This window comes from Diabrotica virgifera, chromosome 8 (genome assembly GCF_917563875.1).
Source record: "Diabrotica virgifera virgifera chromosome 8, PGI_DIABVI_V3a".
Classification (NCBI taxonomy): domain Eukaryota; kingdom Metazoa; phylum Arthropoda; class Insecta; order Coleoptera; family Chrysomelidae; genus Diabrotica; species Diabrotica virgifera.
Window position 1 is genome coordinate 195,691,289 of NC_065450.1, and position 14,095 is coordinate 195,705,383.

At 31.7% G+C, this 14,095-nt stretch overlaps 1 protein-coding gene across 1 annotated transcript in view; it reads right to left on the reverse strand.

Annotated features, from left to right (window-relative positions):
* The window catches only part of LOC114332811 (synaptic vesicle glycoprotein 2B-like), a 47,735-nt gene that overhangs the window by 16,756 nt on the left and 16,884 nt on the right, over positions 1 to 14,095 (reverse strand). The window contains exons 5-9 of the mRNA XM_028282588.2: positions 13,105 to 13,289; positions 8,245 to 8,435; positions 4,075 to 4,228; positions 3,903 to 4,017; positions 2,104 to 2,263 (exon numbers count right to left, since the gene is read on the reverse strand). Coding sequence (XP_028138389.1) covers positions 2,104 to 2,263; positions 3,903 to 4,017; positions 4,075 to 4,228; positions 8,245 to 8,435; positions 13,105 to 13,289 — 805 coding nt within the window. The remainder of the gene's footprint in view (positions 1 to 2,103; positions 2,264 to 3,902; positions 4,018 to 4,074; positions 4,229 to 8,244; positions 8,436 to 13,104; positions 13,290 to 14,095) is intronic.

The following is a 14,095-nucleotide window of genomic DNA, read 5'->3' on the forward strand; positions in this document are numbered from 1 at the left end:
TTAATAAATACAGCAAAGACGTCTTTCCTTTGTTCTCGGCATTTCTGCAATAATACATTTAGTGCAAAGAGTGCGTCCCGGGTTCCCAGTCCATTTCTGAAGCCAAATTGTGTTTCATAGTTTCATCCTGGTCTTCTTCACATTTATCTCTGATTTTACTGTGGATGATACGTAGAAAGATTTTCAAAGTGTGACTTATAAGGCTTATCATTTTATAATCGCTACAGTTTTTAGGACGTTGTTTTTTTGGTAGGGTTATGAATTCGGACTTTAACCAATCTTCAGGGATATCACCAGTCGAATAAACATAATTGAAAAGTTTGACTAGTATTCCAATGTTTTCCTCATTTGTGAGCTTTAACATTTCTGTAGGTATGTTGTCAGGACTTGTTTCGGCTTTCTTGTTTTTTTGCCAATTTTATAGCATGTAGTATTTCTGATTTTAGTATTTCTGGTCCTTCACCTTCATCTAAAGTCTCCAGTTTTTCGGGTCTATCATCATTATACAGTTCACCTATATAATTATACCAGGTAGTTCGAATTTCGTGTTCGTTTATTATCATTTTTCCCGACGAATCCGTTATAGTATGTGGAGTTTTCTTATGATAAAAACCAGCTACTTCTCTAACTTTTTTAAACATATTAAACGTATCTATATGTACTAAGCACATTAGAAGAATTATTTCGCGCAGCAGCCGATAGAGAGAGATTTCAGGAAATTGTAAACATGATGACGGCCAACGTCTGAATACAGACACGGCACCTAAAGAAGAAGAAGATAGGTACTAAGAACCTTAAACGTACAGTAAAGCTTAACATTTACAAGACTCGACCGGTTTTGATATATAAAACTGAAACAGACTACTATTCCAAAACGGAGGGAGACTACTTGGTATTTTTGACAGAAAAATACTTCGAGAGATTTTTGGAGCCATAAATGAAAATAGTTTATGACTTCCAAGATGTAACTTTGAATTATACCAGCTATGCACAAGTCCAGATATTGTGAAATTTATTAAAGTGCAGAGACTAAGATGGCCTGGACACATTCCTAAGATATCAGATAGTGAGTACACGAATAATATTGACATTCTCAGATGGATTGATTATGTGGAAGAAGACCCCAATGAATTCTAAGAGTCAGAAGATGGAACTTTTCCTTGTATTATAAGGCGAAGCAGATGGTATGTAGGTCCTCTAATTATATGGCCGAAGTATTCTGTTTTTCTCCTCTTTATGATGCTTATGAGCAGACGTTCCGAATTCATCATTTGAAGAACACCTTCATTGGAAGTGTGCGAAACCCACGATATCTTTAGGATTCGTCGATAGCACCACAGTTCGAATGCTTCTATTTTGTTTAGCATTGTGGTTTTTAACGTCCATGTCTCACAACCATATAATAGGATAGACCACACATAACATTTCAGTACCTTCTTTCGAATATTCATCGACAGGTTTCTATTACATAAAACTGGTTTCCAGGTCATAAAAGCCTTCCGTGATATTTCGATCCTAGTTATTATCTCTTCATCAGAGTCACAATTTACATTTAACCAGCTGCCAAGGTACTTGAAATGATTTACCCGTTCTAACTCCTCTCCATCAAGAGAAAGCTGACCTTGATCTATATTAATCTTTCCAACTGCCATCCACTTTGATTTTGAAATGTTGATTTTAAGGCCTCTCCGATAGCTTGCTTCACTGACTAGATTTAGTAGTGTCTGAAGATCTTGTAAATTTTCAGCAAGAATGGCTGTATCGTCAGCGTATCTAATATTGTTGATTACTTCTCCGCCTAGCCTTACTCCCTCTTGTCTGTCATCCAAAGCCTCCCTCAACTTGGTCTAAATGTATTCAATTCGATTTATTCTATTGTGTTCCAGGCCCGGCCTAGAACATTGTAGAGCAAAGTCGGTCACATTAATTCATTATTCAGAGGTCAAGTGCGCGTCTTATATTATCGAAAATAAATTGTAAATAATAATTGTAGATATAAATTATATATTTTAGTATAAAAAAGTGAATATAATAAATTAAATAAAGACTAATAAATTAAGTGTTCAAAATAATAAATATAGTAAAAACGTAACAATTACTTACCTTAACGAAGTTGGTATCAAATCTACTACAACTGCTAATATAACATTTATTCCTATGCTACCAAATGTAACAAACATGGCAGAAAATGCTATTGTAGACGTTACATTCTTTGAAAAATATAACGTCATTGCCATGGAGCCAGATATGAATCCCAAGATACCTGAAATAATTTTATATGGCTATACCAGGATGCAAATTTAAGTACTAAATAAATTACTACACCCTTCCTTAAGGCACTTACGAAATTTTTTCAAAATTGCAAAATTTTTCATCAAGTTATCGCGAAAAAGGAGAAAATGTTAGATTTTATGTAACAGCGCGACTGCTCGCGGGTTAATAAATAAATTCTTATACAAAAAGTGCTTAAGATTTAGATTTTTTTATACAGGGTGGGCCAAAGAAAACAGTCTACCTCGATATTTGGCAGTAGTTATCAGATTTTAAGAAAACTCCGAAACAGGTCGATTTATATATTTTTAAATTACAATTTTTTGATATATATTTCATACTATAGTGACGCATCCATTTGGGCGTGACGACGTAATCGATGTTTTTTTAAATGGGAATAGGGGTCGTGTGGTAGCTCAATTGAAAGGGTGTTCAAATCTTTATTTAGTAATATTAACCTTCATATCATTATTTATACAGGATGGCCAACAAAATATATTGAATTAAATTAATTGACGTAAAAAGAATAATGTATGTAATTTGATTAACTCAAAATACTGGGTGGACCAAAAGTCAGTTAACACTATCAAAAAAAGGCACGCGCAAGTTTGCGGCGTCTCCAAGAAAATATATCATGCTCCGTGAAGGGCCTTGCAGATAATCCAGAGTTACAAGGTATTCGATATTTTCATCAAGACGATTTACTGCCGCATTACGGATTGCAAGTTCGTGAGTTTCTAAATGACCACTTTAGTGATTGGATAGGGGGGAGAGATACAATTGAATGGCCCGCGCGTTCGTCAGATTTGACGCCCTGTGGTTTTGCCTTGTGGCTTTAAAGATAAATTTTTTGCCAATATGAAGTTCTCCGTACCAACTTAGAAGTCTGTAGAAAGACTTGTTTCACTGTGTATAAGCGTTGCCAAAAATGTATCGATGAAGGTGGTTTACATTTTGAACATAAAATGTAAAGCATGCACTTCTTTGTACCTACTTATTTACAATAAACAATAAACGTTTTTTACTTCAGTTATTTTCGCTTTTATTGATATACAAAACGGTTAACTGACTTTTGGTCCACCCGATACATTCTATTGCTGTCAGAAAATAGAAAAAAAAATGTTTATTTGGGAAATTAACATTGCTTTACGCTTAAATTAAATGTTTAAACTGCCAAGAAGTAGGCGGGAGGTTGTTTGTGATTTAATTTAAGCGAAAAGAAATGTTTATTTGTGAAATAAAGTTTTTTTCTATTTTCTGACAGCAGTACAATATATTTTGAGGTAAATAAATTACATACTTTCATCTATTTGCGTCAATTAATTTAATTCAAACATTATTTGTTTGCTCACCCTCTATAAATAATGATATTAATGATTATATTACTGAATAGAGAATTGAACACGCTTTCAAATGACCTACCACACGACTCCTATTCCTATTTAAAAAAAAATCATCGATTACGTCATCACGCTCAGATGGATGACGTCACTAGTATGAAATATATTCCAAAAAATTGAAATAAAAACATGAAAGCGACCTGTTGCGGCATTTCCTTAAAATCTAATAACTACTGCCAAATATCGAGGTGGACTGTTTTCTTTGGCCCACCCTTGTATGTAGGTACGTACTTAATAGCTTCTTTTTTCCCAAAGAATTGATCAACGTTCCTGCTGTAATGTACCCGATGATACTTGTCGTAGCCACTATCATAGAATTTGTGTACACCTCTGTATTATTTAAATTCTGGAATAAGAAAATCAATTAACATAAAAAAAATGGTTTTAGTTCAAGCAATATTACCACTTCACATGGTTCTCCGGTTAGATTAAAGATATCAGTCTTTGGTTGAAATATTTCCAAAGTCTCACAAAGTGTGGCACTTTCATTATTGTAGAATTTGTAATCGTTCATCGCCTGGTAGATTTGTGGAAGCCATAGTCTTAGAGTGTTCAATCTAGAAATAAAAACGGTAAGAAATTATAGTACCTACTACTTGTCAAGACTAGAAATGACTTTCGAAATTTTGCCCATTAGTCCATAGGGCTTTTCATTCACAGTCATTTGTTTCGAGCTTCTGTCATGTGTCACATAATATTAATTTATCTACGTCGTACGTTATTGGTATGTACCAATGATACAAACCAAAGACGTATGACGTAGATATATTAATATTATGTGACACATGACAGAAGCTCGAAACAAATGACAATCGATGAAAAGCCCTATTCACTAACGGTAAAATATTGCAAAACCTCTAAATTTTAAAGAATCGCTTGGATTGACATAAAATTTTGCATACCAACAAATTGCCAACATATCAAAGAAAAAAATGTGATATTGCGCCGATGTGTGTTTTTGTCCTGGGGTGAGTTTCACCCCTTCTCGGTGGTGAAAAAATATATACGTTCAAAATAAGGCCGGAAATGGATAAACTGGCTAATTCTAAGCAACTTTTGTTCTTTAGCGGTTTTTCACTAAATTGATACTTTTCGAGTTATTTGCGAGTGAATATAGTCATCTTTTAACAAAAATAATACACGTTTCAAACGGTTTTTCGCAAATAACTCGAAAAGTATATATGTATTTCATCGAAAAAAATATTCTTGGCAAAATATAGATTATAAAAGAGTGAAGAAAATGGTGTATGTATGAGTTCTCTAGGCCTAGCAGAAGCAGAGTTGTAGCTAATGAAAAATAAATTCATATTCGTCAAATTCCAAATCGAATATTTCAACGTGAAATAACCAAAAAATGAAGTACCTTTTGGGGAAAACTCATTACAATTTCTTTAAAGTGTTTAAAAAAGCTTTATTTTTGTTTTGTTTAAGTTTCTATCATCAAAAATAAAAAAAAAACTAACTAACTAGCATCCCAAATAAAATTAATCGTTACCGCTTTAGTTAGTTTACTTTCGCAGATGGATCCCATATTCTTAATATATTCTTCTCAATACCTTTAGTTCAAAAGTCTTGATAAGGCTGATTGTCTTTTCCGTCATGATCCATGTCTCTACCCCATATGTTGCTATTGGTCGTATGATAGTTTTAGTTACTTCGAACGTTTGTATTGTTTATATAATCTGTAAGTTTCATCGGTTCAAAGTGCTTATTTTTGAAAGGGCGGTAGTCTGTAGTTGAAAGGCCCTAAACGAAATATAAATTTTGAACAGTCGTAATAAATTTTTGTCGTAACTACAGAAAAACAAAAAATCTAAAATATTCAGAAAAGCAAAACCTACATTTTTTGCTGTATGAGATTTTTGGTATCCCTATTAATTTTTAAGTTATTATGAAAAAAATGCATTTTCAATATTAAAAAAAAATATTTTAAAATAAAATTTTTTCAATAGTAAGCACTTTGAACTCATGAAACTTACAGATCATGTAAATACTTAAGATATAAGTAAACAAAAAAAAAGGTTTTTCTAAACACTTTAAAAAGTTGTAATGCGTTTTCTCCAAAATGTGCTTTATTTTTTGGTTATTTCTCGTTAAAATATTTGATTCGGAATTTGACGAATATGAACCTCTTGTTCATTAGCTACAACTTTACTTCTACTGGGTCTAGAGACCTCAGACATAAATTTTTTTTATTTACATAAAGCCGCATCACAATGGAAGGTTATTAGCGGATGTTGAACAATTACAATATAATTATTACATTTTATGAAATAAATGTATATCTTTAAGATAATTAATTGTACTGAATAAATTATAATTTAATATATTCTTCAGCTGACTTGGTTCTTCAGAAATGTTGTTGATGCTTCTTTCATACGAGTAAAGTGGACATTCTGTAAGAATGTGCTGGACTGTTATCAGGCATCTACAGTATGAGCATTGTGGTGGTAGCTCTTTGGTTATTAAGTACTTATGGGTTAATGTTGTATGCCCAATTCTTAATCGGTTTATTACCACTTAATTTTTTTTTATAAGCTATATTTATACTTTTTGAAGTTATGTGCGAAAAAATGACTAAAAACTCAAAAAGTATTAATTTAATGAAAAAACGCTACTTATAGAACAAACGATGCTTAGAATTAGTCAGTTTATCCACTTCCGGACTTATTTTGAACGTATATTTTTAACCCTCGAGAAGGGGTGAAGTCCATCCATATCAACTTTACAAATAAAAGTAAAAACACATTCTGGTTAGCATAAGTAATACCCGGATACCTTATGCAGATACAGCCAAATATTTGGTTATCACCCTAGACGCAAGGCTACGCTGGAAGGCCCGCGTGATAAAGAAACAAGAAGAGCACGGAATAACCTACAAGAAAATGTATCGATTATTTGGAAGATATTCCACCATGTAAATCCGCAATAAAATTCTTTTGTACAAACAAATTTTTAAGCCCATATGGACATATGGCATCCATTTGTGGGGTTGTGCCAGCAAAGGCAATGTAGATATAATCCAGCGTTTTCAGAATAAATTGCTGAGGAACATCGTTAATGCCCCTTGGTATTTCAGAAACAGTGACCTCCATAGTGACTTAGAGATGGCCACTGTTAAACAGACCATCGAGAAATTTGCCGGAAGTCGTGAAAAACGACTTCTCAATCACAGAAACCCTGAGGCCATCCAGATCCTCGAAAATGTGAACTTGGTCAGAAGACTCAAGCCTTTCGAGTTAATGAAGGGCTAGTATAAAAGAGAGTAAAGTGCGGCAGTGATACACGTCAAAATGTATGTAATTAATGTTATTATAGTCTAAAGAACGCTAGTGAGTAGATCTTTGGTTTAAGTTTTCTTGTTAGTAATTTAAGTTACACAAAAACTGCTTATAGACACGGCGAAAACGGCGGGTTGTTGGAAAAAATATTCCCATGAGATTTTTTTGCATAATCACATTCGTAAGACACCCCAGAATAAAGTTCAAGAAGTCGCCCACGCGAACAGTGGTCTAAATTTTTTCAACAATTTTTTTTAATCAAATTGCGAAAATCAATATTTTTGGACCGGACCAATTTTTTTTTAGATTTTTCGGACCATTCCGGACACAAAAGGTATCTTGTAATTTTTCTCTAAAGTTGCTCGTGTTCGAGTTATAAACAATTTAAAATTTGGAAAACGCTAAAATGGCTATTTTTAAACTTAATAACTCGGTTAAAAATGATTATTATGAAAGTCAGAAAGTGACTAAATCAAATTTAAAGCCCCACCTTCATGACCCTGAAGAAATTTGTGTCATTAATTTATTACTAAGCTGTTATTTTTAGTTATTAATAATGAGTGGTAAGATCGTATTGACGCGGCTGTAAATGTGAGTGCGAGTGAGATGCGCCATTGGACTGCCTGAATGGCATCTCTTTCGCACTCATCATGGACGGCCGCCTAATACGTGCATGGCGCTCATTATTTTTACTTAAAAATAACAGCTTAGTAATCAAATAATGACAAAAATTTCTTCAGGATCTTGTAGAGGAGGCTTAAAACTTTGATTTAGTCGCTTTCTGACTTTCATAGTCAACTTTTAACCGAGTTATTAAGCCTTGAAAATTGCCATTTTTCGTTTTTTTTTTTCAATTTTAAAATGCTTTTACCTCGAAAACGATTAACTCTAGAGAAAAGTTATAACAGACCCTTTTTATCCAGAATGGTCCAAAAAACCTAAAAAAAAATTGTTGCGGCCAAAAATATTGATTCTTGGAATTTGATTTAAAAAATTTGGTCATTGTTAAAAAAATTGTTAAAAAAAGTGGACCACTTCTCGCGTGGGCGACTTCTTGAACCTTATTCTGGAATTTCCCACGAATTTGATTGTACAAAAAAATCTCATGGGAATATTTTCTCCAAAGAACCCGCCGTTTTCGCCTTGTCTATTATTGATTTTTACAGATTTACGTTGGGATCTTAAAAAAAGTGTGTGTGCCGATTGTAGCATTTTCAAAGTCATTCCTAGTTTTTAAAAAGTGTAATTTTGACTTAATTTTCTATAGGCTACATAAAAATGGTTTTATTTACCCCATCATGATCAAGAACTGCAACATAAAAACCAGAAAGATTTTGGTTACGTGAGGAGCTTTAAATATTGGTTTGATTTGGTGAAAGCCTTCTTTTAACATTTGAGTGTTGGTCCTCGTCACTGTTACGTCACTACTACTGATATTCAAGTCAAAGTTGTTCATCTTAGTTTCATCGATCAGGTATTTGATCTAAAACAATATTTAAAACATCTTATCTCTATAAAAACCAATAAATTTACTTAAAAAATAGGATAAATTTATACGAAATATTAATAAAATCAATAAATCCCTCTATCTCTCTCTCTCTCTCTCTCTCTCTCTCTCTCTCTCTCTCTCTCTCTCTCTCTCTCTCTCTCTATTTCTCTTTCTCTCTCTCTCAGATCTCAATCCTATTGAGTATTTATGGGATGAATTAAAAAAAGCTATTCGCCATCATCCTACGCCTCCAGAACATTTGCTGCAGTTATGGCCCTGGTAGAGGAATATCGGGCTATTCCCCAGGCAAGGATAACACATCTTTATTCGATGCTAAACAGATTGCGAGCAGTCGTTGCTGCAAGAGGTGGACATATCCGCTATTGAAATGTTTTTAATTTTGAAATGTTTTTGTTGTTAATTTTGTTTTGTTTTGTTAATTTTAATGCGTTTGATATTTTTAATTAAATAAACCTTCAAAGCAGTGTTTTTATTTACAGCTGTTACAAGAAACGTGATATTCGGAGAATTCAAAAAACAAAACCTTAGTAATACCTCCAGCATAATACAAAAGGAGTATGAAACAAAATCAGCCCTCCAATTTTTCCGCAGAATTTTTTAAAGTTAGGACAAAAAACAATAGGCTATTGATTATGTACTATAGAAAGGAACTACAACGTTAACGGGGTTTTATTATTTCATATGGTCAATGAATCTCTATATATGAAAAAACCGCGGAGTGCTACCATTTAAAGGGGTGCGTTTTTGAGAAATGGGTGAATTAGTCCCTGGGCACAGGTTACATTAGGGTGAGTTCTATGCACTTTTGGTACAAACACGTCTACATAAAAATTGTTCCTGGTTAAATTTCCTATCTAAATATAACTTTTTAAAGTCAAAGGTACTTTTTTTTACAAAAATATATTCAAAAGAAAAAGCACAAAGAAACCCAAAAGAAAGAAATTTTGTTTCTTGTCCCATAACTTTTGTCCACGGGTATATAGGTATAGACATTGCTTCACAGAAAAAAAACTTACATATTTTCTCTTTAAAATGATGTTTGGTAGAGGTCATTAGGATTTATAGTTTTCGAAATATGATTTTTCAAATTTCGCCACTCACAGCAATTTTGGGCAATTTTCCTTGTTATTTCGCAAATATTGTTCTGTAACTTTTTTATACGTAACTTTAGGCATATTCAATGGTCCACGTAAGAGGAATAGAAATTAATTACCTTTAAAATGTTCTACTGTATAATGTTGTACGACTTCTTTTAAAGAGGTTATCTTTTTCAAGATTTTATACTTTTAACGAGTTTTTATATTTTTTACGATTATTTTTTAAATTTTCCATTATAACTTTTTTTTCTACATTTAGGTATATATTATATAATAAAAAGAAAGCTTATTTTGGTTTCTTTAAAATGGTGTATTATAAAAAATTCTAGGATTATTTTTGAATAAGATATGCTTTTTCAAAATGTAATAAGTACTTGCAACGATTTTTGATTTTAGGATTATTTTTTAAATTTCTCATTGTAATTTTTTTATGTGATTGTGTGTTATGATTGAATCTTATTTTTTATAGGTAATACTTTGGATCCACTTGACTCGGACTTGACTTGACTTGAAGCTCCTGCACCACAAGCTTTGCTTGAAAAAATAGCATGTAAATGTACCAAATAATGTACAAAAAACTGCGGTTGTAGGAAGATAGGAATTAGTTGTTCAATATTCTGCAAAGGGTGCATGTGCATGGGTACTAATTGTGGGAACTCTAAGATAACTGAGGTGTCAGAGGAAGATATTGAATCTAATGCTAACGAAGAGATGGACTTTGATTCTAAAAATTTTTTAAATGTCAACGTTTAAATAATTTTAACTAAAGTGATGTTTTCTAAGACTAATGTTTTTGTAATTTTTGTAAATGACATAATTTTAAATAATACAGGTAAAAAATACCAACGAATCACTCGGTTTCCATTATTTAAATATATATGATACACCATTTTAAAGAACAGAAAGTAAGCCATCTTTATTGAGCAATATATAGTATAGGCTCTGAGCTTCGCTGGTGGCGCTCCTGGCGGATTACTAATTCAACTTTCACCGGTAATTTTTAAATTTATTATTTAATTGTTATCGCTTAATATTTACAACGCAAAAAATTAATTAAATTGTACTCGATTTTTTTTAAATGTTGCTAATCATTTTGACGTTCTATTAATAAAATATGAATTTCTTACTTCGGATACTTTCACAATTATCGTGTAGATGGCGCTAAGATTACCGTTTATTTCAATCAACGATATTACGGAACATTAAAAAAACTTAAATTCAGTATTTAAAACGTAAGTATATTTAAGGCAAAAATATATACCACAGCTTTGACCAACTAATATTTTTTATAATTAATGATTTTACTTTTAATTTTAAATTAATCACTTTGACATTTATGTCAAATTTCCGGTAAACGTTTACAGACTTGCCACTACTGGCGCTCGCGAATTTGTAAATATCCCCTCTACGTACGAGCTCACAGCGTATACTCATGTACAAGAAAAAAAAGGTATAATGAGAAATTTAAAAAATAAACCTAAAATCAAAAATCGTTGCAAGTACTTAATACATTTTGAAAATTATTATCTTATTCAAAAATAATCCTAGAATTTTTTATAATACACCATTTTAAAGTAAACAAAATAAGCTTTTTTTTATATAATATAATATATACCTAAATGTAGAAGGAAAAAGTTATGAGAAATTTCAAAAATAATCGTAAAAAATAATAGATGTTTTTATATTAGGTATTATAATATAATATATAATATAATATTATATAATATATTATATATTATATTTTATATTAGGTATTATAATATAATATATAATATATAATATAATATTATATAATATATAATATATTATATAATAATATTATTTTATTTTTATATTATATTATAAAAAATCGTTAAAAGTATAAAACATTTAAAAACCATAATCTCTTTAAAAAAAAGTCGTACAACATTATACAGTAGACCATCTTAAAGGTAATTGATTTCTATTCCTATTACGTGTACCATTGAATATGCCTAAAGTTACGTATAAAAAAGTTACAGAACAATATTTGCGAAATAACAAGGAAAATTGCCCAAAATTGCTGTGAGTGGCGAAATTTGAAAAATCATATTTCGAAAACTATAAATCCTAATGACCTCTACCAAACATCATTTTAAAGAGAAAATATGTAAGTTTTTTTTCTGTGAAGCAATGTCTATACCTATATACCCGTGGACAAAAGTTATGGGACAAGAAACAAAATTTCTTTCTTTTGGGTTTCTTTGTGCTTTTTCTTTTGAATATATTTTTGTAAAAAAAAGTACCTTTGACTTTAAAAAGTTATATTTAGATAGGAAATTTAACCAGGAACAATTTTTATGTAGATATGTTTGTACCAAAAGTGCACAGAACTCACCCTAATGTAACCTGTGCCCAGAGACTAATTCACCCATTTCTCAAAAACGCACCACTTTAAATGGTAGCACTCCGCGGTTTTTTCATATAAAGATGTCCATTGACTATATGAAATAATAAAACCCCGTTAACGTTGTAGTTCCTTTTAGCTATCTTATTTTGAATATAATCAATAGCCTACAACGGTTCCATTCACCACCGTATAATGCCATCTAAGCAAAAATTTTTTGTTACCGGAATAATAACAAACGACATCAATACATGTAGGTACCTACAAACTGATGCAAGAATCTTGAAAATCGGAGTACCTACAAATAATAAAGTTATAGATTGTCAAACTTAATCAAAAATTTTGGGTGGCGGAATTTGGTGCCGGTGAGTGTATTTTCCCCCATTATAACTGCCTATAACTTCTAAACAGCTCAAGATAGAAATATGCGGTTTTCGCTGAAATGTTTTATTTTAGTAATAGTTTTGTTTGAATGGATTGAATTTTTTTATATCGCTTTCAATTACGAAAAAAAGAATGACGGATTTTTGAAAAAACGTTGTTGACTTTTTTTTAATAGAACACCCAGTATATTTTTTTGTAAATTGAAACAACGGTCATTCACCTATTTAGCGATATAAAGTTTTTTAAAGTCGGTTGTCAAATGACTGATTAATTAATTTTTAAAATGAGAGATGCAATGTGGAAGCCACATAACAGAATATCAATTTATTTTTATTTAGAACATGTAACATCTACTATGATTAAAATAACTAAGCAAATAATTGCACATTGCATCTCTCATTTAAAAAATTAACTACTCAGTCATGTGACAACCTATTTTAAAAAACTTTATATCGCTGGATATGTGAATGACCGTTCTTTCCATTTACAAAAAAATATACTGGATGTTTCATTAAAAAAAGTCAACAACGTTTTTTTTTCAAAAATCCGCCATTTATTTCGTAATTGAAAGCGATATACAAAATTCAATCCATTCAAACAAAACTTTTACTAAAATAAAACATTTCAGCGAAAATATAGGCAGTTAAAATGGGGAAAATACATATAAGTGGACACCCGGTATTACTTTTAATAGCATAAATCAGTCACACCAAATTGTTTACTCTACCTGTTGATTCATGCTTTACTATTTTTACTTACACAATCTAAAACAACAAAAAGCTATTCAATAACTTACCGGATAACTATCCTCTGAATGTCCGGTGTTAACTCGATATACTTCTCTAAATACACGAAGGGCCTTCTCGTTATTTCCAATGGACATAAGAAACTTTGGACTTTCAGGGAGAAAAATGAAGGCTATGCCACTGGCAAGTGCCGGCAGGGAGCTCACCATTAAATAGATGTTCCAGGAATGAAATTCTGTGGAAATTAAAAAAAAGTATGTAAGTGTAAACATCAGTGGCGGATCTACGGGGAAGGAAATAGGGGAAATTCCCCCCAAGGAGGTTCAAAATTAAAGAAAAAAGTTGTTGAAATATAAAAATATATTAGCTGACATGAAACTTAAACCATAGAGAGACAAATTCAAGACATTTTTGTCTTGACATGTCTTTTGGTTGGTTTTTCATTTTAAGTTCCACATCCCCCTCCATGTCAAGTTTGAAATGTAAAATCCGTGTAAATTTCAAAAATCTGACGATTTGACCGAGGCGTAAAAAATTGTCGAGTCACAAAGTTTTACAAGAAAAAAGCGAATATTTCGAGAAATAAACGTCAGATCGAAAAACTAAAAAGTACGTGTTTAATATATTTTTTAAATCTATCGAATGATACTAAACAAGACCCCCACGGCGATGGGTGGGGGTAAATTTTAAATTGTAACCCCGCGATATTTCGCGAAATAAACATCAGATCGAAAAACTGCAAAATGACACCTATCAAATGGCACCAAACACTACCCTCCCCACGGAAGGGGGAGGGGGGTTACTTTAAAATATTAACTAGGAGCCCCCATTTTTATTTCAGATTTGGATTCCTTACGTAAAAATAAGTAATTTTTATTCGAGACATTTTTTCGAATTATGGATAGATGGCGCTATAATGGGAAAAACCAATTGTTGGAAATGGAAAATTAAATTAAAAAATGGAAAGTCCCCACTTAAATGGAAATGTTCACTTAACTTTTTTTGGTTTTAGGACCCAATCTTCACAACCCAATAGGTCCC